Source organism: Anas platyrhynchos, chromosome 1 (assembly GCF_047663525.1).
Source record: "Anas platyrhynchos isolate ZD024472 breed Pekin duck chromosome 1, IASCAAS_PekinDuck_T2T, whole genome shotgun sequence".
NCBI lineage: Eukaryota > Metazoa > Chordata > Aves > Anseriformes > Anatidae > Anas > Anas platyrhynchos.
This window is the reverse complement of record NC_092587.1, coordinates 152,074,920-152,101,609: the sequence shown is the minus strand read 5'-3', so window position 1 is coordinate 152,101,609 and position 26,690 is coordinate 152,074,920. Positions and strand designations below refer to the sequence as shown.

The 26,690-nt window shown below is 42.8% G+C and overlaps 1 protein-coding gene across 6 annotated transcripts in view; it reads left to right on the top strand.

Annotated features, from left to right (window-relative positions):
• The window catches only part of CLYBL (citramalyl-CoA lyase), a 153,632-nt gene that overhangs the window by 104,872 nt on the left and 22,070 nt on the right, over positions 1-26,690 (top strand). For all 6 annotated transcript variants that reach the window (XM_072032428.1, XM_038173444.2, XM_038173442.2 and 3 more), the window contains 2 exons: positions 22,110-22,298; positions 25,784-25,885. In XM_072032428.1, the coding sequence (XP_071888529.1) occupies positions 22,110-22,298; positions 25,784-25,885 (291 nt within the window). The remainder of the gene's footprint in view (positions 1-22,109; positions 22,299-25,783; positions 25,886-26,690) is intronic.

Sequence of the window (26,690 nt, the reverse complement as noted above, 5' to 3'; positions counted from 1 at the left end):
GGTGAATGTCCACCCTTCAAGTGCAATGGTTCAGATACCACCTCGGGTAAATCCCCTCCATAAGGAAGAGCCACGAGCTGGCCCTGGGGACTCTCCCCAAAACCCCAGTTATGTTTAGGACCACTGGGACCTCCTGGTGGTGTGGCCTTTGTCCTGCTACAGCGTGAAGCTCTTCTCCTCCACCCACCCTGTTCCCTTCTTCTGGGGCTCGGCCGAGGGGCTCCCCCATTTGGGCACAGGGTCCTCTGCATGGGGTGCTCCCGGAGCCGGGGTCCGGCTCACTCCTGATCCCAACCAGGGGCCAGAAGGGCCCCGCTGCATCTTAGAGGATTCACTGCAGGAACCTCCTCCCGAACAGCAGATGTCCTTGCCAAAGGAGGGTATTCGAGCTTATGCTTTCTGTAAGAAAAATGCTTCCCGAACGATTAGATTTCTCTCTCTGACTCTCTGCATTAAAATTAAAAAAAAAAAAAAATGAGGAGAAAGTATTACTTCGCACATGTGGCTGTGCAGTTTAAATATAATTAAAGGAAAACTAGTCTTTTTTTTTTTTTTCTCTTGCTAAAGAGTTGCATTTATACATTTTAATATGAAGATATGCTCAGTAGGGAGCAGAAGCCTATCATTGGCTCTTACTGCAGGCAACACACACAGCAAATCTAAAAGAAAGGACTGCAGCACCGAGCGGGGGAAGCGAATTTTAGATGCAGAGGGAGAATACAAGTATTTAGACCATATCTGTATCTATAAAGCTAGAGATAAAAGGCTTTCTCTTTTATATTTTCTTTTTATTGTTTTTTATAGTGCAGTACAATACAAACATTACAACCTGGCTGATTCCTGCAGAGATGCCAGGCACTAGCATCGTGTCCAAAAATTAGCTTTATACATATGCTAAATTAAAGATTGGCAGCCGCAGCAGCACAAATCCCATATTGGCAGCAGTTTGCAAATCCCACGTTGGCAGTCTTCTCCACATGAAAGAAGAGAGGAAATACAAAGGGCAAAAAGCCCAAGAGACTTTCTCTATCGAATAGCAGCGAGTGGAACACATAAACTATCTGTGGGGGGAAAAAAAATCTCCAAATTACCGAAGATAAAAGAATAAATCTGAATCTGTGACGAGCTCAAATGAAGGCCTGTTTACACCTTTTGGAGACGGAGCCATCGGGAAGCAAGCGCTGGTTTGGTGGGAAGGGTGAGGGTCTGGCGCTGTGCAGGGCACGGCACTTGCCCCATAGGGGCTGGAACCAAGGGGGGCTGGTGCTTCTCTGACACTTGTGCAAAGCAGGAATAGTGCCATTAAATCTCCTAAATCAGACTGTCCCTGAATACATTGGACCCGATAAAGTATATATTATCTGGTTTCTCCTTTACAAAACGTGTTTTGATCTATCTGCAGAAAACCCCTTTTTAGCTTGCCTTCTTTATGAACCAATAGAAATTGTTGTTGGTTTTAATTCATTAATCCGAACAGCCGTATTTGCATGTTACTTCTGCTCATTACCGTATTCAGTGAGTGTTTCACAACAGTGAATATTTTCTCTTACATGTATGGTTGGCAGCGGTTTCTTCTAGGCCTGCCCAGTGGATTGCTTAGCTCCTTCAGCCCAGCCACCTATGCTATTTTGGCTGGCATTGCGTCCTTCCCGAGAAGTTGCTGCATGTGTTAATTTACTATGAGAAGCAATTCCTTCTCGTGCGTTAACTTGCCTGGATTTTAGAAGCCACGCATCTCACGTTTGGCATAGATGCCTGCATCTAAACAACGATACACAAGTAGATGCATAAACGTGAAAGGAAAGGAATTGCCACAAGTCACCCAATATTTAGTTGTAATGCGTGGCTGTATCAAAAGGTGGGTCCTGAGATGAAAGTGCAGAGAAGTAGAATCTGAATTTTTCCAGAACTTTTATTTTTGTTTAGTGCTTATAGGGACTTAAAGAGTAAAGTATTTCTCATGATCTTCCAATTCTCTGATCTAGCACAAGACATGATGTTTTTTTATTTTCCCCATAAAGGGATTTGTAGTCAATGAAAGCAAACAGCAAATGACAGAGGTTTAACCCTTTCCATCTGCATGCTGCATGCCAGGTCTCATCACTCTGGGTAGCAAGCTCTCCCCAAGCCATTTGGTCCTAGGCCAGCACTGCCTGATGAGATGTGCCACTGATTTGGCAGGAGCAGGTCCAGGCCAGGTACATCTGCAAAGCAGGGCAGGGCTCATGATGCAGTGTTTATGCCACGTGGGGCACACGTCTGGTCAAAGCAAAGACCCTACAAGTGAGATTGGGACTGCGAATGCCATGGCCACCATGCAGGGCTGCAACGTGAGAGCCAGCAAAGCATCCCATGGGTGATGGGCACAAGGGTTGTCAAAGCTGTCTTTGCTTGTGTTGGGCTTTCCTGCACCGAGGTGGGCTCTAAAAGCTGGACATGGGGTTTTGTGGAGGGGAAAGTTGTTCCTGTGTTATCCGTCTGCTGACCTCTGGTGATCATGTCCTGGACAAAGGCACTTAGGTTTTCCACTGAGGCGCCCACTGAAGCCTGGCTGTGCTCCATGCTTGCGGTGGCTCTCTCTGCCAAGTCTGATTTTGCACATCCACTCTGCTGAGTCTTCTCTCACCACTGCAGCCCTGTTTTTGTTCCCAGGCTTTCTCTAGAGCCTGTAGGACCAGCTGTGTCCTTGAGTTGTCTGGCTTTGGCCGCAGATGCCAAGATGCTTCAAATAAGAAAAATTATCAAGTGGCATCTTCCAAGCGAGTCAGAAGCAGCGCTGTTTCACCCAGTGCATAGCTAGGTTCTTTTCCCTCACACTGTTGTGGAAATGTACAGCAGTCCAAAAAGCAGTAGAGCTTCGTGGTATTTGTGACAGATTCCAGTCAAGGGCTGTTAAACGCAGATACTGCCACTCCTTCCAGTTACAGGTGGAAGGGAACATACATGTATGTGCTTTGCGATATGGAAGTCTTGGGTCTCACAAAATCAACACCACATGATTCATCACCGTTAACCCCAGGGAGGGCAAAACAGTGAGGAGAAAGGCCCACCATGGAGCAGGAGCAGGAAAGGAAAGCTCAGACCCTGCGCCAGGGCTGTCAGGGAGCCACCATTGCCCTTGACCCTTTGGTAGGCTTAGCTCAGAGCTTTCTCTTGACTGTCTGCTGCTCCAGTGTCCCAACGTAGCCCCGAGAAACGTCCACAGCAATGCCTTGAGCTGCTCCCAGTCATCCCTGTGTAGATACTGCCTCCACAAGCCAAGGGCATTCAGTGCCCTGGACAAATGCTGGTGTTCCCCAGGAACCTGGCTGCTGCCAGGCCTTGTCCCTCATGTTCAGCTGGAGCTGCTGGCTCAGTGATCCACGGCACCATATTAACATTTGGTGTGGGCAGCCTGTGCTGTAGCATCTGAGGAGATACTGAGGCAGATCAGGTATTCTGTGGTAGGCAAGGAAGGGTCAAACCTAAGCAAATTTCCTCATGAATCACCGTGGGCCTGCATGAGGCCCAAAGGACGTCCAGGGACCATAGCTTTGGAGCACTGGGTGTGGAAAGGGGGTGAGAAAAGATGCAAGAAAAAGCTCATGGGGGAAGTCCAGTTGTTATTGTGCCTGTTCCCAGTCTTTGACCTAGGCTAAAGTTATCCTTCCAGAAGGTACAGACAGCTTTCCCTTGATAAAGAGACCTTACACTGTGTCTGTGGACAAAATGATTTTAGCCTGGGATTAGGTGCTTTAACTGTGGGACACATTCTCCCACTGGCAATGGCTTTACTTCTTGTAACTTCTTTCTGGTACTTATCCAAAATGCTAGTGGTGCTTCTTTTTTACTGCATCCAGTAATTTGCCACTTCCAATGCAGTGTTAACATGCTTAAATTATTTGTAGATGCCTCACATCTTAATCACAGTTCAGCCAAACAATACGCATTTATCTCTTTTCCTCTCCTTTTTTTTTTTTAACCTTGGTCCTTCTTGCTTCCACACAAACATATTTCTCTTTCTTACGGTCCTTTTAATGAGAAAGAGCCCAGAATTAAAAATAACCAGATACTGGCAGTACCATTGTGGCAGGGCCGCACAGGGAGCTCCGTTGGCTGTCTCTTCACCCGCGCTATGTCACACCGTGCATCTCTTTCCCATTTGCCATCCCTGGTTAGCCACACTGCCGCTTCTGCTTTGTCTTTCTCGCTGATGAGCTGTGGCTTTGAATTTTGTTTTTATCTTCAGCTCTTTTGTATTACTTCTCATAGTGCTGCACAGCTTTTGATTTTTTTTTTCACACTAGGGTTGCTAGAAAATTTTCATTGGGGTGATGCTCATATTTTCCTCAAGACCATCAGCTCAGATGCAAATTAGAACAAAAAGGAAAAAAAAAAAAAAAAAAAAAAGGAGGGAGTAACCTGGATACTTCTCTTAGCTCAATCTGATTATTTTACCTTTTATTTCTGCTCACAGTCTGCTTAACAGTCTTTTACAGCAATGTACCTTTCTCCCCTTCAACATCAATTTCAATTGAATTGGGATCAGAGGTAAAATATATGAATTGCACTGAAATTAAGGGGAAACCTTGAACAATAAAATTCTGTCATAATGCGTAATTGTTTGAATTGTCCTCCTGACTCCATTGCATTAATTTCATTTTGTAATATCATAATGGCATGAGAATGTGTATCAAAAAGCCTGAAATTATTCGTAATCGTGACCGTCTACTCCTCCCCCATGTCCTGTCAGTTTCTTCATCCCAGATTAGTGTCTGTTGGCTTGGGAAGCAAAGAGGGAGCAGATGGACCACAAAATGAGATTCTGTAACCTTCTTACCCAATAGATCTGCTTTCTGCGTGTATTCAGACATATTTACTTACTGTAGTGACAATTATCAGTTTTATTTCTTTTAAGAAAACCAAACAACTTCAGCTCAGTATGAACGAGAGCAAACTAAATTGTCTTCTGGCACCGTTACCATCCATATAGTTTTAAAGCAATTAGGAGTTGTGTGGCCAAATTCCGAGCTGTGTTATACCTGAATATGTCCAGAAAATTTAAAGATTTTTTTTATGTATAAGGTAACTGTGTAGGGGCAGAAATGATCGCAGTATTTGTGGCTTGTGGCATCTACGTAACATGTAGTTTTTTGTAACACAGGTCAGAAGAGCATAACTGTTTATTTCCTGGGATATTTTGTTTGAATATACTATTCAGATGACCAGATGAAGCATCTTTTTACTTGCAAATGAAGGGAGCTGGATACAAGAGTAAAAAAAAAAAAAAAAAAAAAAAAAGTAATAACAACAAAACTACAAAATGCATTATATAAAAAAATCAGTTTATTCAGAAGCTTGCTTGTTTGCTCTGCCTCATTTGAAATGCACCCGTTTGGAGCACTTGGGTGTATTTTAAAGGAGAGTAGGTAAATGTGGTTGCCTTGTGTTTGGTTAAGGCATGGGTGTAAATGAAAGCTTCCTCCTGCTCTCACTCTTGCAGCATACATCCACAGATTCAGCTTGTCCTGCAGGTTCATTGTTAGCGTGGTAGTCTTCTAGCGACACATGTTGGGCCTTTCATAGCAGCAAAATGTCATGTGTCTCATCCAGGAGATGGCACCACACTGGGCTGAGGTTCATCTCATCTCTAGGAAGAAGGCACTTCATCTGAACCAGCTGCTGAGGCACCCAAGGGAGCTGGATGCCTCCAAAGAACAAATTATGTTCTAGAGTAAGGTAAATCTCCTTCCAGATAGACCAACCCATCCCTGTTGACTGTGGCAAGACCCTAGAAAAAACGTGGAGTGGACACCTGACTTTTAGATGACTCAGGCTGGTTGACAGGAATCCCACCTCTTGGCTAGGGAAGTCTGCAGTGGTAAAAAGCAGAGAGGAGGGTTTTGCCCAAATATATTGTACTAAGAAAGTGTTTTCACCCCATGCTGAGCAAATGGTACTTGTCCAACAAGTATATGGCACACACATGGCCATGCACTGGGTGTCTTCCTTAGGAGGAGAAAGGAACATGTCGATCTGGTGATTAGGGCCTGGAGTTTTAGGAGTTTTAGGTAATTGGGAAAATAAAAATGAGAAGTAGAGACTTTGTGTACAAGAATTGCCTGGCTGCCTTGTATGCCTGAGTGCATTGCCAGGAGCTGCAGGTGTTCAATCAGACTGCTTTTATTTGAGGTGCCCAACGTGGATTTAGAAACCACCGTGTAGGCAACCCGGCTTGAAAATTGACCTTAATTTCTTCTAATTGCATGTCTTACTCTTCATTATTTTTCTTGTTAAAGACAGAATTTTGAAAGGCGATTCACTAGTGCAGCTATTTTTGACTCATCGCTGACTTTGTCTTACTTCTTGTTATTTAATGGGTTCCAGTGGCCATATGCTGCGGAGAATCCTGGAACAAAGTGAGTAAACTGGGAGGCATTGCTCGGAAGGATAAATTTCACAGTTGGAAACGCGCTTAATACTAAGCCTTCTAACCAGTTTTTCCAGAAATCACAAGCTTGATTGCCATGATATCTGAACATGGCATTAGCTACTCTAATGAGGAAAATAATTGATATGCTATGGAAATTAGGTCTAATTAGATCTCGTTAAGATAAATATCTCAGTTCAGCTGAAAACTTGAAGAGAGATATTTTACAGCATTCCAGATTATAAATATGACCCTTGTTCTTCACCCTCCCGCGTCTTGGGTTGCTACTGGTAGAAATGAATGTGAAAAGCCTCCTTCTTGGGATCACTGCAGTCTGTGCCCACTTGACACAGTAAAAAGTGACAAAGGTGCTGGATTGTTTAAATCTTGCTTAAAACCCATTTATTTTTTACATAAGTTCTAGGCTCAGATTCTAATTCTAGAGCTATGTAACATAATATCACCTGCCTTTTCATTTTGTCAATTAAAGAAATACATAAATATTTATATATTTACAGATCCATAGCAAATAATGCTCTCCGTCCCTCCTTAGCACTGTTTTCATTGACTTCAGAACAACATGAATGCTGTGTTACATCAATTACATTTTGAGGGAGGGAAAATACTGAATGCAAACTAAAAACAAATCAAAGTTCCTTTTAAATTTTAAAGGAAAAAGATGTATATATAAGATGGGCCATCCAGAAGGTGACTAGGGCTTAGTATTTAGGCTGGGCAGATAACTTACACCCAGATATATGCCTTGCAAGCTGCTGCCAAACAATGAGCCAGACTCTTCTTCGCCCTTCACTAGTGTAGTTACTGTGCAATTAAAAGCAGAATTAAACCTGCTTGGTAGTTGCCTCATTTTTTTTCCAGGGTGCAGAAAACAGAGATCAAAAATCTTTGTTTTCCTGGTGAGCCTGAGTTTCCAGCATGAACGCTGTCACTCTCTCTACAAAGCAAAAGAGAGAGGAATCCATGTTTGCTAATAATTTTATTTGATACCTTCTAATTTTCACAGAACAAGCTATTGAAAACGAACCCTTTAAAAGTCTGCCTTCGGATTATTAATTTTTCAGAGCCCCTGAGCCAGCCGCCCACAGGCCCTAAAACCACTGTGCCTCCTGTAACATCACAGGCCGTTTTAAAAAATGTAAAATATTAAGGAGGCAATTTCCATCATTTGTTGTAATCTGTTTTATTCCTTTGCCGCCAGCCTGGCAGAGCTGGCTGTTTTCGCCAGCTGCTGCTGTTCCCCGCAGCCGCTAGCTTGCCTCGGGGAGGGGGCACAACAGGGGGTGACCCTGTGGGGTGGTGGGGACATCTCCGTGGTGCCTCAGTGCCGCTGAGAGCCTAAAGGTGCAGGGACAGCATGCAGGACCAGCCTGGACCTGGAGATTTTGTCTGTGAGAAGCACTGCTCCCAGCAGAGGCTTCGCCACGCAGGACCCGGGACATGCAAGGGGAAGGCACAAGGGCTTCTCATCCCTCTGCAAAACCAAATATCCATCTACAAGTCCTGTTCTTGGCAAGTCTTGAGTAAGGGGAGAAGTGCAGTCACAGTTCCTGATGACTTTCCAATGCCTCTGCATCTTGATAAACATACACCTCTGCCCACTGACATTTTTTTCTTGCAAAATGAGTGCGGGGGAAACCGTGGCAAGCTACGATGCAGTTTGCCTGGGTGAAGGTGAATAATAAGAGAGTAAAACAACATGACTCTTCATATGACCTTTAAATATTAACAAATTAAATATCCATTTTCATTATTCCTTTTCTGTTATTAATTCTTTTCTTCTTGGTCTTTCTGGTCGTTACTGCTCTTCTGCATCTCCCATTTCAGAAAACAGCTACAAGCATTGTGAAGATTTCCAAGCACTCCATACATAGATGCACATACACAATCACAGGATGAGATGCCGTGCAGACCAGCAGCAGATGTATGTAGATTTCTTCAGTGGGAGTCTATTGCAATGATTTCACTATTTAAGTCACACAGCACCAAGGCAGCAGTTGTTTTTATTTTTTTTTTAAATCTATTTACTCTTTTTGTAACAAACCTAATGATTGCAGAAATGAGAAATCAGCCTGCAAACAGTCCAAATTTAAATAAAATCACCCCCACACTAGACTATAACAGTGGCAGATGGACAGAGGAAGAAAGTGTATATAGTCATATTTTTTGCCATTATAGTATAGACCCTTTCAGATTGCAGCAAGCGACTTGCCATCTGCAAATCTGAGTCCTTCCTTTTCTGCTGAGGCACCGATTCAAGAATCATGATTTCTGAAGTTTGAGTTACAGTATTCACTGGTTTAGCTCTCATTTTAAAGGCATACTTGTCTCAGGATTTCGCTCCAAACACATGGGAAAGGCATCCTGAAAATTTCCCTCTGCTGAAGACAAAACTCAACCCGAGTGGCTCCCGCTTAGGTATGTGGTGAGGCAATGGGTTGCGCACATGAATAGCTTTTTGTCAAGTGGTCCCTTATTGTTGGCCTTCTCCACGCATTTTTAAAATAGCCTGCGATGTTACAGGATGCTCTGTGGGCAAATGACGTGCTCGGTGTCTATCTGAAGCGTAGCCCATGATGAGCATTACAGCACGAGCACTGACCAGCAGCCACGGGTTTTGGTTAGCGTTGCCCCTCTGAAAGGATTAAGAACCTGATCACTTATAAATATCATTGATTTCAAGGGCTAGATCTTCGTGTAAATGGCTGCTGATTTGCTGGGAGTGTCGATTTTATACATATTTGCAAACAAAATCTGGGCATGTTCTTAAAACCCCTCCATGTGAAATGCTGCCTTCCACGCTGTTGTTTTCCCCAGTTTTGCCTGACTTTTAGGTTTAAAAGTGGCAACGCGGATGTTGCCATCACAGAGCTCTGGTGAGCATATGCAAGTTACAGCCTACCAGGGTTTCTGATGCTCTCACGTTATGGGCAGGGAGTTGCTTAATCTAAGGGTCGCGACTCTCATACAGGTTTAACAATTTTTTTCCCTCTGTGGAGCCAGCAGTAACCAAAAAATCTCCTTTGGGGATGAAAGCCGATTTTGAACTTTGTCTGAAAAGGAGAGGTCTGAAAAAATCATGCAATTCAGTCCTGGCTACTCTGTTTCAAGAGGTGCTGCAGGGCACGTTGCTTTGCAGTCCTTCTAATTTGCACCAAATCAGGGTTGCTCTCTACAGAGGCAAAAAGAGGAAAGGTTTCCTTTGTTAATCATACGTGCAAGAGCCATGTTCAAAATAAAGTATTAAACACAGTAATTACAGTAATTTTTGTTAAAATATTTCCACACAATAAACCTGTGGCTTTGAGAACTCTACCAGAAGCAAAAGAAAAACAATCTGTAATGAAAAAATTGAAATCAGAAGCCACTAATAACACTAAAGGGAGCCCAGAAGCCAAATTAATGTTTCTACAAAGAAATACTTTCCTACACCAGGCAAATTCATAGTAAGACCCTTACCTGGGTCTTTATATATAGGATTCAGATTTCATTTTGAAGCATGCTTTTTACAAACTGTTTAGTGTTCATATGTCATTACCACTGTTGGGCCAGATTGCACCTGGCATCGATATAAACAAAGCTTTGGCAGGAATTCTTTCCTTTGGGATGGAGACATCTGATTTTCAAGCTGAAAACATGTCAGTGTTGCAAGACACTCCAAATAGCCTGTTTTACCAGTGCAGTAAATTAACCCGCCTGGTGTAGTGTTAAATGCTTTACAAACATCGACTGAAGGCGAGGGAGGGAAACAGCAAAAAAACAAACAAAAACATTTCAATAACTTGTTTGACTAGTAGCAGTGCAAAAAGTGCAACCGCAGCTTGACGGGAGCTGGAGATCCTTGGGAGACAGGACTGCAGAAGAAGACGTTGTACGAATTTTGTCCCGTGGTCAGCCCAGAGAGCGTGCCACAGCATCGTAAGGCATGGAGAGATGGAGCAAAAGGAGTTATACGGATAATAGAAAGGGCATCTCCCAAGAGAAAGCTCTGTTTAAAACCCAGGTTAGGATACCAGCAAGCAGTGCCCGTAACTCATCATAGCCTTGTCAGCAGGGGGACGGTGTTGGGAAAGCAATCGCATACAAGAGGTTTCTCTCCAATGCTGCAAACCACTGGTGGACGAGGACTATGTAGGCAAAACAAAGGTTAAAACTATCCGTTTATTCTCCTTGCTTCCCCATTGTTCAGGATAAAAATGCTGAGCTGAACTTTGTGGATAGATCAGGGGGTTGTGTTAAGCTGAATGGGGTGTAGGGCAACGGGGCTCAACCTGCCCAAGGTCTGCGGCAATTCTGCCTATAGGTGTTAAGCTTTAATAGCCAGAAAGTGTAATGGGGTTGAGCAGTCACCTGTCCTGAGAAGCACAGGCAGAAGCAGTGTTCTTAAAAATACGTTTTTACATCACTGATGGTGATCAAGTAGACTGAAGCCATTTTGATACTGTTGTCTTGCTATTTTAATTATCCTAATAGCTGTCTATTTACAAACATGCATGCAAGTGGGCTAGAATAATTAATTAATATTCATAAGCACTCACAAAATGTGGCAAAGCTTATGGTGGGGTGGATGGTAATTCCAAAGAGGATTAGCTTTGTATTAACTGTAGATTTACGTTAAGTGTATACTGAGTGTAGATTCAGCACGCCTGATTCTTGCTTGGGCAGCGATAGAGGACTTAGCTTCCATACTGGCAGAGATTTTATCTGGTCAACAGGAAATGAAAACTGGCCAAGAAACTGCCAACACAGAATCTGAAGCTGTGAAACCTGGTCAGGAAGAAATTAAGCCAAGTAAGCAACAGATGAAAAATTATCTTAAAGCAAAGATCAAATCACTCAGTTGGAAATGAGGATTGTATTGGAAAAGGTGATGCTGAGAGCATGAAGTGACACAGGATTTTAAAAAAATATGATATTAATAAATATAATGAAGTGATGAACACCAATAATTTTAAAATAGAGCAACTTAACATTTTTCAAGAAAATAAAAAGGAAGTAGAAAGCTTTAATATACCTGAAGATTTACGACAAATTGCAGAGGGGACTTTAAAACCTTGTGAATCATTTTGAAGAGAATGCCAGGGGTCTGAAGCCCATGTGGGAGGATGATAGTTCAAATGAGGAACCAGAAAAGAAAGAGACTTTGGTGAGACACACCTTTTGCAACACTTTCCTGGTACTGATGTACCTAGTACAGCACCCTTAGCTTTGGAGTAGTCCAGTGGCCTCAAGAGGGACAACAAGCCCGTTTGTGTGCCCATGCTGCAGAAACCTACCAAAGTTTTGCATTAACTTCATGTTATTGGTGCTAAGTAAATTCACAGCTAAATCGGTACCAAGGCAGGGTCCGGGCTGGCCCCAACATTTATTATGTGTATTTAAAATGGTCTGAGCCTATTTTATTAGTCTTGTATTGGCATTGCATTTGACAGAATCGTTGTCCAAAAAGTGAGAAAATAAATATGTGATAAGCCAGACCAAGGATTTGAGCTCCAAGCCTGACAGACCGCTTGAAGTAGGTTAAATCCATGTGGGACTTGGACTTGGATGGATCTATCAGTAGGTGTTGGAAACACAGGTGAAGGAGCCCTCGTGCTCAAGCCTGGAAAAGAGGTTATGGAGGGAGCAACCGAACATAAGGGAAGAGTTGTGGTAGCCAAGTAATCAATGTGCCCTGCTTCCAGAGGGTCCCATCAGCTCTGCTGAGGTAACGGTATGGATAATTAAGTGTGGATATAAGAACGGGGGCTCTTAGTGATGACTGCTATGGGGTGCAGACACTTGCTTGAATCCTACTTGCTACCCTCCTCATTAGCAGGAAAGAAGTGAAATCGTGGGTGCTGAGCTGGCTGGCTCTGGTTCTCCAGGGACAGCTGTGCTGCAGGAAAATAAATAAATAAATAAATAAAATAAAAACAGCAGAAGTTCCTCTTTCCATGTTGCCTCTCCTGGCTGCTTATTGTCATCCTTTGCAATCCCCTTGCTTGCAGCAATGCAATTGTTTGTATGGCCATGCTGTAAGTGGTAATGCTGAAATTGCCTGGTCTTAAAAAAAAATCCTACTTCCCTACCCAGAAATAAAGTAAAAACAAGTTTTTTGAATGTGATTGCTCTGTGATCGTTTGCTTCTTGGTTTTAGAAGCAGCTGCATTGAAAGCTTTTGTGTGGGGGACAAATGAGGCATGGGGTAGGAACAAGCAGGAGAGGGTAGGGGCTGCTCAGATCTTGCAGAAGTAAACACAAATTGATTTATCTTATACTTTGATTGGGAAATATGCACCAACCTTACTTTAAATTTTGCAGATATTCCAGAAGCCCCACTGTGGAGCACCTTCTCAGCCAGCCCAGCATTAAAAATAATTGATTTCATGAGAAAAAAAAAAAATGCAGTGAGGGAAAAGAAATGCCACAAGTTCCAGTAATTTGTTCCGCTGCAATCAGGAATATCTAAATGAGGAACTTAAAAAGGTTTCGAAGAACACCAATAAATAATTAAGGTTTCTTCTCTACGTGCCTATGAAGATGTGTATTATATTGCACCAGTAATGTACAATTCATCTATTAGTGATGTACAAATACTGTGACCATAGGATTAGCACAGGGGAGATTTGACCTAGAAAATAACCACCTCCTCAGGTGCCTCTTTCAAACAGGAGAAAAAAAATCACAGTTTCCTTAACACTGATCATAGGTCTAGGCAGGGACAAATTCGCATCCTCAGATTGGGTTCAGACCACAGAAAACAACTGAAGTCATTCCTAAAAGGTCCCCACTCCTTGCCGTGAATACATGAGTCATAGAATTAATCTGATTTTATATACGAGGGCTCAGTCTCTGTCTCAGCTAGTCGCTGCCGAGTCAGGGACGTGCGGGATGTGGCATTCTGGCGCTGCTTCCCCTCTCCCACTTCGGGGGTGTGGGTGAGAAGAAGGGGGTGCAGTTGCTTTTGTACTGCTGCCCATCCTTCGGGGACGCTGCCAAGAGCGAACAGCAAGCTGTAACTGGCTTCCTCACGTCATTAGGAGCATCTGAGAAAATGCTGCCTACAGGAGGTGCTAAAATCTGCCTTTGGGGTGGAGTGGGCTTTTGGGGCTCCTTGACTCACCGCGGACACCTGTCCAAGTGAAGGCAGCCCTTCGAGTAGGGAAAGGGGAAGGAACTCTGGTAAAATCCAGGATAGTGAGGTGGGTGTTCGTTAAGGTAAGTACTGGCTGAGAAATATGTGTATAAAACAGGTTTGCTTTGTGGGAAGGCAAGAGTTGTGTCGATTTAGTGCGAAGCTTGTGAGATCAAAGTTTCCTGTGCTGAACAACCCCATGGAGAGCTATCTATTCAGTGCTTCTGGCATCCACTTCTTTCAAGCTTCTAAACTTAAAGACATCTAAAATTGTGTTCATGCTCTCCTAACATTATTCTCCCATGGAAGTAATTACTGCAATTACAGGCTACTTTACAATGCTAAACGCACCTGGTCCGAGGAGCGATCCCCGGTGCCCTCGCCTGGTGGGGCTGAGGGGCCACCTTGTGTAGGGACAACCCTCTAGAGCAGGCCGACTTTGAGGGACCTACAGTGTAATCACTATTCTGTGTTTTTCCCTCAGTTCCAGCAGCTGAAATAGCAGGAGCAGTGGGCCGTATCAGCATGGTATTATTTTATTGTTTAGCTGAGGATATGTCTTGCATGATAAGGTGGCACATGTGAGTGGTTGGAGGTGTGCAGGCCTTGCTGGAGCACTGTCTCAGGATTAACTGATCTTGGTGTAGTCCTGCCCATACTTCTTTTGGGGCACGATCCCTGCAGAGACCCATCTGTGAAACCACATTTTGGTTGGGAGAAACTACATGGTTTGCTGCTCCAGAGGAGAGGATGGATATAAACGAGTAGCTCTGTCTTTCAGACAGCTGGGGCCCAAGGCCTTCAGGTGGAGTTGGGAGCTAAGTTACCTGATGGTGTCGATTTTCTCAGGGTGTCCATAAACAGAAGTTGAATCAATTCACATGGTCTCACAAGGGAGTGCAGGTAACCTCTGCTTTAAAAACCTGTCCGTGAAATGTGGTTTAAAGACTCCTCTTTTGAATTTTGAATTCAGATTCAATTTTGAATCTTTTTGATGGTGCAAGAGCTCACCTGGTGGGAGGGCCTCCTGGGGGCGCGTTGCATAGCGTATGACACCTGCAGAGCATTTGGTGTCATAAATCCCGTGCTAAATGCATTGCATGGACACACATCTACGAAGTGACAACCTTCAACTTTAAGGTGGAATTCGAAAATGATCACAGTTTTTTTGCAGAAGCGTGATTTTACTGTGGTCATGACTTGTAAACTCTTGGACTTCAGGAGCTCTGTAGGATTCTGATCACATGAACAATACTAACTTTTGAGCTTACTAATACAGATAAGTAAGATAAGAGCTGTTAATCAGTATTTGCATTAAAAAAAAAAAAAAAAAAAAAAAAAAAAAGTTCCATATTTTCTCTCTAAAGCCCTTCCTTTTATTGAGACTGTGGACAGATCATTAACGTCTCTTCAAGAAGATGAAGGACGGAGAGAGGAAGGACGGAGAAGCCATAGTGCAGTTTACCTGATTTTTTCTTAATGCCTTCTATGTTCCTAAGGGGCTCTGAGCACCTCGGGATGGACGCTGGCTCTTTCTATCCAAGCAGGCATAAGCCTTTGGCCTTCCTTTCTTTCTGCTCAAGAATAATCCTACAGTTTGAGGACTACCTTTTAATCTAGAAGACTTTTCCCCACCTTTCTCTGGGTGCAAGCTCTCAGTTGTTTTCTTTCTGATAAGCTTTTATTTTCCCTTAGCTTGCCTTTAACATTCTTCTTTTTTGATATTTGCCTTATTTGGCTTAACATTTTTTTTCAGAATAATTTATTAAATAATTGTAGCCATAATTAAATGACACTTCTGATGGTGCACATCTGTTGATCTTCAAAACGTTTGATGCATATCTCACTTAGAATCACCTCTCCTGAAATCAGTGGCTGAACAGGAACTGATAATTTGCTAAAGTTACATATTTTTGGTGGACAGTTTTGTATTTCATTATCAGCATCAGCAAAAAGGTACATTTATAAAATTACAAAAATTGACACTTAAATGTAAACATTTTTTCACAATTATTTATTACCAAGAAAATGCATCTTAAACTCAAATATTTTTCAAGAAAAAATAGCTGTAACATACAATTAAGTTCATGTGCTGGATGAAAGAAGCACATAGCTTTTTTTTTTTTTTCATTGATTACTTCAGATTGGATATTTTGTGGTCTCATTTCATCATGCAATAGCTCATTTGGATGGTCCAGGAAGACTAATTAACACTAATGCTTCTAAAGAATTTTCGTTTGTGATGCTAATCTGTCACAAAACAAAAAGAATCCTCAGAAAGCCAGGGGAAAAAAAAGTAAAGAGACTACATCTCGCAGCCAGCTTAAATTAGTGTTAGCTTGATTTGTCTTAATTGAAAGGTTGTTTACATATCTTTTGTAAGTGTTTATAAAAGTTGGCAGACAGAAGAATAGCTGCCTACGTACACGCACAAAATTTTCTTTTATTGGAGCTGTTGTATATGGTACTGTCATTAAAAAAACCTTCTCTGTACACATAGTCTTAAGGTATAAGTCTGTCTCTGTATCTATGTATACACACACAGCATGCTGTATTATTTTTACTACAAACAGATTTATGCTAAGCCCTCAGATTACATGAGTATTTCTACGCGCCAATTCATTCTAGCAGCCTCTAGTTAAACTTCTGCGAGATACATGCAACTCCAAAAATATCTTAGCCACATCTTGTAAAAATATCTTGCTCTTGCACTAACGTATGCATCCCGGATACCCCGGCGCAGCAGAAATGCACTGCTCGCATCTGTAAAGCTCTACGGGGAGTCACCAGCCCTGGGTCTGAGGCTGCTGGCTGGGGGGAGCTCAGGGTCTGGTCCTCTGGTTCCCCACCTTCCTGGCATCTGGAGCCACGCCATCGCCCAGTCATCGCCTGTGGAAGTTGTCCAACTCTGATGACATCGGACATCAGATGATGGATCTTAAGGATCCACATTGTCCACGCTGGTAGAGGGAGGAGGGGAGAGGCTTGCTAAGGCTGTGTGGCAGCAAGCAGCTCCCAGATATTCATAAACAGCTTAAAGAGATCTTGTCTTCCAGAAAATACAGGAGAAATTTTGGTGATAGGTGCAGTGATGCATTCCCAGACCTTAAATAAAACTTCTAGGAAAACGGGGAAAGGAGTTAATATTCCTCAGCAGAGCATAATTAAATTGCAGCTTGGTTTCTAACACTGGCTGCTGAAGTAGTTTGCTTCATTTCAGTGTTGATAGACCATGTACCGCATGTAAAGACAATTAGCAGAGCAGAGAGAAAAGCAGCAGATGCTGGAGATGCACCGAGTTAGATGACTCATTATGTTACGAAGAGTCTCTCTTTCAGAAAAGTGAAAAAGGATTGTGCAAAAAAGAAAAGGCTTGAATAGACCAAATAATTTTTAAAGAAAGAATTCAAAGATTTCAGGAAAGAGTAGCAGAAAAATCAGACCCTTGCAGCGTGCTAAAGTGTGTGTATGCTTAAACTGCAGAGGGGAAAAACACACCATGGGGGTCTTATTCCTCCCCACACTCCTGCCCCTTGTTTCCTTTAGGGTTACATGTTGGTTTTGGAGTGTTCCCTGTTGAACCAAAATAAAATGTGTTTTAAAACTTACTTCTTAACTCTTTGAAAACTCAACTAATACTCCATTCTGGAAGGTGCCATAAGAAGTGATTCAGTAACAGCTTCCTGGAGGATTTGCAATGTACATATTTTTACAACATTTTTTTTTCCAGTCTCACAAGACTAGCTAGAAATAACTATTTGCCATTTTAAAGATTTATTCTTACAAGTACCTAATAGATATAATGTAGCAAACAGCTATGAATCAAGTACCTCCTGTTCTCAGCAACATTCTGCTCTGCATTTACAGTTTTCTTTGTTTCCTTAAAAACAAATGCAATTTTTATTTTCTCTTGCCAAACTGATTTGTGAATTTGAAACTAAATGAAATATCATTCTGTATGGCATCACTTCACTGATGGAGACCAAGAATGTAAATATATGCCAGGTTTTCCCTCTGTAAAACTCGATTTTGCCCTAAAATCCTTTGTGGGCATATATGTGCACTTTTGCAGAATCTTGTTTGAGAGATGCATTTGTAGTGTACGCACTAATATAAGTGACAAAAGATTCAGCCATGTCAAGCTCCGTAAACAAACCACTCCAGGGAAGTAACATTAACACATAATTGTATGTTTTTATCATGTCAGACCTGTCACAAAAAATAACTTGAATTGTGATTATAGTAATTAATTTTTCCTCTGCCATTTGAGACATGCAAACTTATTATGGCCATGGGGATGATATATTCTGGACTGCCATTGTAGTGCATCATGTATTTACATTTCTATATGAAGAGTTATTACGAAAAGATGTTAACAGGATGAGGACCATACATATGCATACCTTTAAGTATACCTACTATCTTTACATTAGGACCTGGAGGTCTTGAGAAAGAAAAGGGTAAGAACATGCAAGAAACATGAAGTGAAATAGATACAACTCAAGGGGAAGAAGGGATATTTGTGTGTGTACGCTTCTTCCCCACTCTCCCCAAAATCAGGCAGTTCTGGGAATCACCATGCTCAAAAACTGTTTTGTGGGATGTCTTACCACTTTGAAAAGAGAGAAGGAAATGTAATTTTTCTCTGCTGTTCCAGCACCAAAAACTGTATTATTCTGAATGTCTTTGTTTCACTATTTCTTTATTAGCAGCATGTCCGTGGTGAGTGGGTGGCTGAGCTTCCGCTCCTGTGCCATCCCTTCTGTCTCAGAGCGGAAATTTCGGCGTGTTGACTGTAACTTAAAGAACGAAAAATAAAAAAGAAGGAAAGGTACTGATTCGGATGCCAGGGGAAGATACTGATGCTGTAACCTAAGGCACCTATTTAGGTGTGCTTGTACCTCGTTGTTTCATTAGCATGCCCGAGGGGCTCCTTCTTCGTCGCCACCTCCTTCCCCGAGTCTCGCGCTCTGCCTGCCTGCTCCCACCCGACACTAGCCCCGACACCGCACTAATCCCTGCAAGTTTGGAACTAATGAACTCGCTGCTGGGCTGCCGCCACGGAGCTTGGTCCCAAACTATACTGTACTTCACACTCGATTTATTCTCCAGATGGCGAGACTGCGCAGCCCCGCCGCGAGGGACCACCTCTTCCACTGGAGTGTAAAAGTGGACGGATGTTGTTTTCTTTGCAGATTTGATAATTCAAAGCTAGCAACTCGTGAGGATGGGTAGTGATTAGGTTTAATGGGTGCCAATTGAGCCGGCTACACACGTATTCCCATCTTTAATTTTGGTGTCTGTGTGTCCTAGTGGTGGTTGATTCGTCTGCAATGTTGCATCACCAAAGCTTCTGTCTTCCCCAGTTGGCGTAGCTGCACGCGTGAAGGAAAATCTTCCCACATCCTCCTATGAGATACAAAATGAGCCACAATGAACAATGTTTGTTTCCAATGGGTTTTCCAGCATGAGTAGCATATTTAGCAGTTTTTAATAATGTTAGCATACGATATATAATAATGGAATGTAATTTAATGGCATCACTGCTTCCCATAGAAGTTCAGTTGTCTTCCTCCCTTGTTCAGCTTGATAAAGAGCCCAACCCCTGCAGCACCTAATGGGGTGCCACAGTTCCCAACTGTCCTAGGGTGGACCCATTTGTCTGTCAGGCTTATTTCTTTATCCATTCAGGACAGAGTGTTGCCCATGCTGTAGGGTGAAGAATGGTGTAAATTATTTCTTTTACTGTTCTTTAAAAATTTGACCAGTCTTATCAGGGACCTTACACACAGTTAGGAAAATACATTTATTCTCATGCCTACCGCAACAAAAATGTTATTGTATCAACTACAGCTTTTTTCTTTACTATTGTGTTGAAGTAGGTTAACTACCTTAAATCCTGGCTTTCATGTGCATCCTACAATTACAATAGCATCTACATTTCATTGCATGATGAAGCAGAAGGGTATCTCCTTTTCATCCATGGAAAATGTATTTATTTTATTTAATTTAGTCAGAGGTTTCAGTAATTTTTTTTAAACCCATGATGTGTTTTACTGGAAGCTTGGGTAAGGACCTGATATACCACACTAACATCAGTTGAATATTCTCAATATTGTAAGAATATTCCTTGTTATATTGTTGGATATTCCCTATATTGTAGGAAGGACAGGCACAGAGTCAGGCCCCTTGAGAGGTCTGACTTTGGCAACCAGGTCCTATCAGCCTGTCCCACAATTAGAAAATATCGATTGAATCCTGATTCAAAAACTATAGCGACTAGAAATAGTTTATCATGGAAAGGAGACGTTTCCGTTCCTGGGGTATCTAGGCAGACAGATCTAAAACGTAGTGGCTCTAAGAAGCTGCATCAATTCTCAACCCAACAGATGGCATGGGTGTGTTAACTAACATAGCAACATATTTTCTATTAAAATATGGGAAAAAACAACAACCCCCTCCCCATGTTTGTTGGTTGGTATAAATTCAGTGAAGTTGTTGGTTATTTTTGGGATACGTACCAGAGGGCTGCACATTTAGTTTATGTAAATTGATAACAGCAACAGCCTGTTAATAAGTGCTTTGTATGGAAATATACCTAGAAAGACACGATCTGTCTTTTTTGGGAAGGGAGTTTGCAGCCTGAGGAGAAAAATAGCTAATGAGATGGTCTACTGCTCATTATTATAATCTGAAAAAATCATAATGAATTAGACTGCAAGTTTTCTAGAGATGTGCCTTCAGTTGGAATTGGATGCTGCCTTAGTGGATAATTTTGGGAGATCTTTATTTTGCAAATTGGATCAGTGTGTGCTGAAACGGTGATAATCTGGCTTTAATTAAAAGCATAAATTGGTTTGGAGAGAGTGCTTCAGCCACTGCTCCGCAGCACATCCAGAAACTTTTGGCCCAGCCTAGGAACCAGCCACCGCTGACCTGAGAAGGACAAGGAGGTGGACTTGTGCTAAGCAGCAATGGCATCATGCTGGTTCATGGCATTCGGATGAACTGCACCTGGTTGCAGTGAACTGCAGGCATCTTTGCACATATATGCATTTCCTGATGGCCCACTCACAGCAATTATGACATTTTGGGCTGTATTTTACAGAAATTACTTCCAAACACAACCCTTTATGGCAGCACGGGGATGCGTACATGCATGTGCTGTTTGCATGTCTCCAATTGAGGGCCAAACCTTCGGAGAAGCATGAAGAGCAGCCCCAAGCTGAAGATTTCATTGACTTTTCCTTCCCTTTACCCAGTTAGAGCAGTGCTTGCCATTGACTCTCCATACCCTTGCTGTGGACAGCCCAAGCCCCTCGAGCTTGGGGCAGGCTGACACTGGTCCCTGACCCAACACCCACACACCACTGTTCCTCCCACTGCCTCGCTTCCACCACCTCTGGAAACCTCTTTGGCCCCTCCACAGGCACAGATCTGTAGCCGTCTGGTTTAACTCTACCATCATCTGCTGTCTCACTGATTGGTATTAGCCTGGATATTAACTTTGATGATTTTTTTCCCCTCCGAGTTTGCCTGTTTTCTTGCAAAGTATCTCTCTCCAGCGACTGCATATTGTTAAAGTTGTTTCTTAACATTTGCGACTCAGGAGCTTTAAAGTTTTATTAGGATCATAAAAGCTCTTCACAAATGAAATTACTTTTGATAAGTGTTCATTTTGACAATGAGAATTTGTTAGGGGCTGTTGGCAAGTGGGAGGAATTTGTTGCTGAAACTGAAATGGGCAGGAAGTGGGGAGCCCGAGTGCTCTCCTGCCCCTGCCCCTCCTCTTCTTGAGGCCAATAAAAGCGTTGCATTTCAGAAAAGCACCCAGGTATTCTTAATGCAAATCAAATATTCAACAGACTTTCAAATCTACATTCACAAAAAATAGTGAGAGGCCACGCAAGCATCTTTGGATATTTTATTTTGTGCCAGCAGGAGAATATCTTTTTAGGTGGTTCACAAAAGTCTGCAAACTATTTTGGCATTGTTTTCACAGACAAGTTGCGAACTCTGTTATGAGCTTTAATATGCTCTGTCTATATGGAGAAAAAGAAAAATGATGTAGCAAAGCCAGAGAAGTAGATGTACACCTATACAGACTGACATCCATGCTATTTGAGCACAGGCAATACGAAGATGAATTACAGAAATGAATTGCTTTATGCAAATGTATTAAAATTCCATTTTTGTGAGTACAGACAGTGTGACACATTATGGTTAGTATACAGATTTGTGTTTGTTAGACATGGTCAGTAGCAGTGGGCACAGAACTCATGTTTTCTACAAGTGGTGGTGGAGAAATATTTAGACATGAAAACTTTATTTGCTAGTTATAAAGAAACGAGAAAGGCAGAATTGCGAGGTGCTGGTGATGACTGCTTTAATAAAAGACCACAAGTGACAGACATGTTGGGGAGAGAAATATACTGGCTGTCTAGCTTTTTCTCCACATCACTTCTACAAGTTTTCTGCTCAGCATGCTTTTCAGTTGATAGAAAATACGCTTTTTTTTTTTTTGGTGCCTTTATATATATATATATATATATATATTTACTGCAGAGAGAAGCAAGACTGACAGTTGTGAAAACACTTGAAGAGTTTGACTTTGGCCATGCTGAGAAGTGTGTTAGGATAAACTCCGTGTCCAGTGGCCTCGCAGAGGAAGATCTAGAGACGCTTTTGCAGTCCAAGACCCTCCCTTCAAGCATGATGCTGCCAAAGGTTGAAAATGTCGAAGAAATAAGATGGGTGAGTAATATCTGTGTACCAGCAATGTAGTAGCTTTTTACTGAAGCTGTTGGGCTGAGTTCAGCCAGGTGTAGAGGTGGAGGACTCTGATGCGACTCAAATATCCTGTAACGTTGTTGCTTGGGTAAGGTAACTGGGAAATGGATCTGTTTAAATGTGTGTAAGATGTGCTATAACAAAAAGTGTTTGTGGAGCATCTTGCCTTCGCAAAGCACATGGGGTTTATTTCTCCTGCAGTCAATGAGGAGTCAATATTGATGAGAGACTATGTTACCAAAAATGGATGCATTGGTCTCTTGACTCTTGTCTAGATATTCTGCCACGCGAAATGCTTGTCTGTGGCCGTGTGCCTTAGCCACATGCCTGGTAAGCGGGAGACGGGGAAAACATGTTAGCAACATGTGAAAAAGTGGGCTGGGGGGGGGAAGGTCACTCCTTGGGGCAACTGGAGGAACAAACAGGAAGCTTTTAACTAGTGTTTTTAATTAGCACAGATATTATTTCCTGAGCAGTTCTCTATTTCTTCCTTTTTAATTGCTGACAGGTGTGTTTGTGTTTCATGACTGACTTTTCAGCCAATAAAAACCTGAAATGTAAATGGCTGGCATGTCAAATTACTTAAGAAAACTTTGAAATAGGCCTAATTACGCTGTAATTGTTTTAATTGTCAAGAAGGGGGACATTTGTTTGGCTATGCCATTATTTCTGCACAGTGCCCGTAAAGGAGCAACGTCGCGTGCTTGGGCCCGCTGTTTTTGCCAGGCGCTGACCGAGCAGCCGGAAGGCCGCGAGATGCATCAGGGCTTCTTCACGGCACGATCCTGAGCCTCTGTTTCATTCTGAAGGCAATACACGATGGCACCCCAGGCAAACACATCAGCCCCGCCATCAGCAGTGTCCCCACGGCCCAACTTTTGACTCAACCAGCCCTGCAAGCCTCGGGTGTAGCTCGTCACGCGCGAAAATTCACGCTGCCAAAATGGCAGGGCCCTCGCAACGGCGGGGCCCTCGAAATGGCAGGGTGCTCGCTGCCATGAGGCGGGCTCTGGGCTGGGGTGAAGGTGGGACCCCTGGGTCCCCCAGCCCCTTCCAGCCCTCCTCGGGGCTCAGGGCCGGCCGTCGTTGCCGCCGGCTCAATGCCCGCTGTCGGCACCATGCTCCCCTCCCGCCCGGCCGAGCCCTCGAGCACAAAGAGCGTGCTCCGCTTAATGACGCTGGCTCGTTTCAGAAATCCCGCGGCTTCGCTCCTGCCTGCTTTTTTTTTTTTTTTTTTTTTTTTTTTTTCCAGGCTCCCAGCCTAAGAGAAGCTGTTTATTTTTCCCCCCTCATTTTTATTTATGCGGAGCATAAAACCTGGAGGCTGATGCACAACTAAAAGATGGGCTTACTTGTTTTCTTTTGTGTGAGAATCTCTTGCTCTCCTTTTGTCCCTAGTGTGGGTACTTGTTTGACTGGCATGGCTTATTGGACTATAACAAGCGTAACTCTCCCTCCTTTGTGGCGGGACAATTCTCCCACAAATCCCGAACAGTGTGCATTCTTCCCAACACACTATTGGGTGTGCACGGGAACTGAAAGAATTGCGGGGGCCTGCTACTTCATCCCCTCCCCGAGCTTTGTTTTCTTCCCTCCGCCTTCTTCTTTCCCCCCTTCTCCCTGAAATGAACACTTTACCAGGCCGGAAACATTTAATCGTCTCCTTTTGAAAAAAATTAATTGAAACTTCTCCACTAGTTACCTTTTGTAGCGGTGCTTATTGCAAATTTTTAAAAGGAAGAGGAAGGGAGGCAATGTTTAATTAAACTTTCTTTATTTTTTGTTTACCTGAAAAATGAAAAAACAAAAGTCATCAAAAATCTCAGGAGTGTGACTTTTAAAATCTTTTAAAATAAAAGAAGAGCTCCGCTGCTTTAGCTTACACCTAAAATATAAACACAGTAACACTTTTTTACTTTTTTTTTCACTGAAAAAAAATAAAAAACAGATAGGAGTCTTTAGGATATACCCTGATGTAATTTTATTACCTCATTTTCTGTGTTTGCCTGTATAAAGTTTACTGTGTTGTGCTGTCCCGGTACCTGCCCAACCATATACTTGCACGTGTGAATTGCACTGATTTTTTTCTTGCTAGCACATTTTGGGGTGGAATTCTCTTCTCCAAGGAAAAGTTGCAGAGAGGGCCCCGGTGGTGATGCAAAGCAGGGACGGGAAGGGCAGAATTCTTCGTCGGAGAAAGCTGTGATTTATTTTGGCCTAATTGTAAAGTTACTGCAAATTGCTCGAAAGCTTTTTAAAGATCTCAGTGATTAGATTTTCCTTCTTTTGGGGAGGGGCGGTGGGGGGAAGCTAAAAGGGGAAATAACACCTCTAATCCAGCTTCTGGTAAATAGGCTGCCAGCTTTTAAAATGAGTTTCCTTTCTATTAGTCAGAATATTATGCTAAGCCTTAAGCATTAGTTTTTTATGTTGCCATAGCAGCCTTATTCCTGCAGGGTTGTGACCTGCGATGATTACAGTACAAAGCTTATAGGGTCTTGAAACCCCCTTTGAAGATGAAAAGTCTTTGATGGTTTATATTTATGCAAATCTCTTAGATATGATTTACCCAACTGAGACTGAATGGAGAGATGATTAAAATTCCCTTTCCTTTGATATCCATTAATAGTCGAATATTCCTTAAATTTAAAATATATGCATATGTTATTTTTGTCTTTATTTACAACAATATTTTTGCCATACCTGCAATGTGTTTATATCCGCGCAAATTGCTAGATCTAGACCGACATAATAGATTTACAATATAGGGCTGAGGGTTTTTTTTTTCCCCTTTTTTTTCCCCCTTTTGAAAGGGGAAAAATCTGTGCAAGAGCTTTTGTATGTTTCCAGATGATAGATTTTGGAATTTGGGCTACCCCACTGGCAGCTCAGAGCTAGCTGTGAACTGGTCTCATGGAAAAAATTGGAAAGCTTTGGTCTTCAAAGAATTAAACTTCCTTTTTGAGGCCTTCCTAGGTAAGCTAAAAATTATGAAGAAAAGCCTACTGAACAAAGGGTAGCGGTGCCGTAACGAGTAACGCGGATGCCTGGGCGGCGGCACGCTGTGGCGGTGCTGGTGCTGGTGCCTGTACTGGTTCCAGTACCGGTACTGGTGCCCCACCCAAGGCAAGGCGGACACAGAGGTTGGGCACCCAGCACAGCCCAGGCCAGGGGCACGCACCCACCATCCACAAGCGAGCCCTGAATCCTTGAGGTGCGCAGCCGCAGGCCTGCACCAGAGCTTTCTGCCTTATTTTTAGTTACGAGTTTTGTGGGTTTTTTTTGTGTGTGTGTGTCTGTTTTTTTATTCTGTCTTGTTTTGGTTTTGGTTTCTTGTTTTTCTTTTTTTTTTGGGGGGGGAGGAGTGTTGCAGCCAGGTGAAAGATTTAAAGTGCTGCGTGTGCGTGTGTGTACTTTTTTCTCGTGTGCCTCATGCTGTCTAGTTTCAGTTCGCAGACAGATTCGTGCACCACTTGAAAGGCCGAACACTTGTAGAACCAATGAATTTTATCCCTTTTGTGGAAACTGCAGTGGGGTTGCTCAATTTTAAGGTAAGCAGGTCTGGATGCGGTTGAAGTGTTCGTATTTTGCCCACCTCAGCCACCTGGGATAAGCTGAGCCCTCCATACTCCTGGCACAATTTCTTGAAGGTAGAGAGATTAAAAAAATACCGAACACATTTTTCAGTCCCCTAAAACATCCGTATGCTTAACTCTCATGTTTGTACAGCAAAGGCCTTTCTAAATCCAAAATATTTCTGTGGAAGAACAGTTCCAGATAGTCCATGCTGACTAACGAAACCCTTCTGCATTACTAGCAGCATTTTTGACAGACTTAGAGTGGAAATCTGCTTCCCTAAAGGACTGTAGTACTCACACTGTTGCACTAAAAGACTACTTAGTAGCTGTCGAACTTCACTTTGATACAACATTTAATTAGAAAAAAGAACGATCCTCCTTTCACTTCTGCTGAAGCGGTATCTCTATAATGTTTTCTACCGACAACACTTCCAGCAAATTTCACGTTACGGCTTTTTGTGTGTGTGATGGGGTGTTTAGCGCCGAGGTTAGAAGCACAATTAACTTTAAAAAATATCAAATATCCGCAGAGTAATTTTAAACCAAACCTTATTTTTATGGTGCTTTTTAACACAGATTACCCGCCAGCCTTTCATACCCAGCCCAGGCTTTTCAGCAAGGACAGGCAGCACGGTGACAAAGTGGCAGAGCCCCTGCACTCGCAGGGAGACGTGGGGCTCCCCCCAAAGCTTGACGGGGAAGGTTTGGGGCCAGCTGAGGACACGCGGGGCAGAAGCAACTCGAGAGCTGCCGGCAGCCCCAGCCTGCTGGTTTGGCG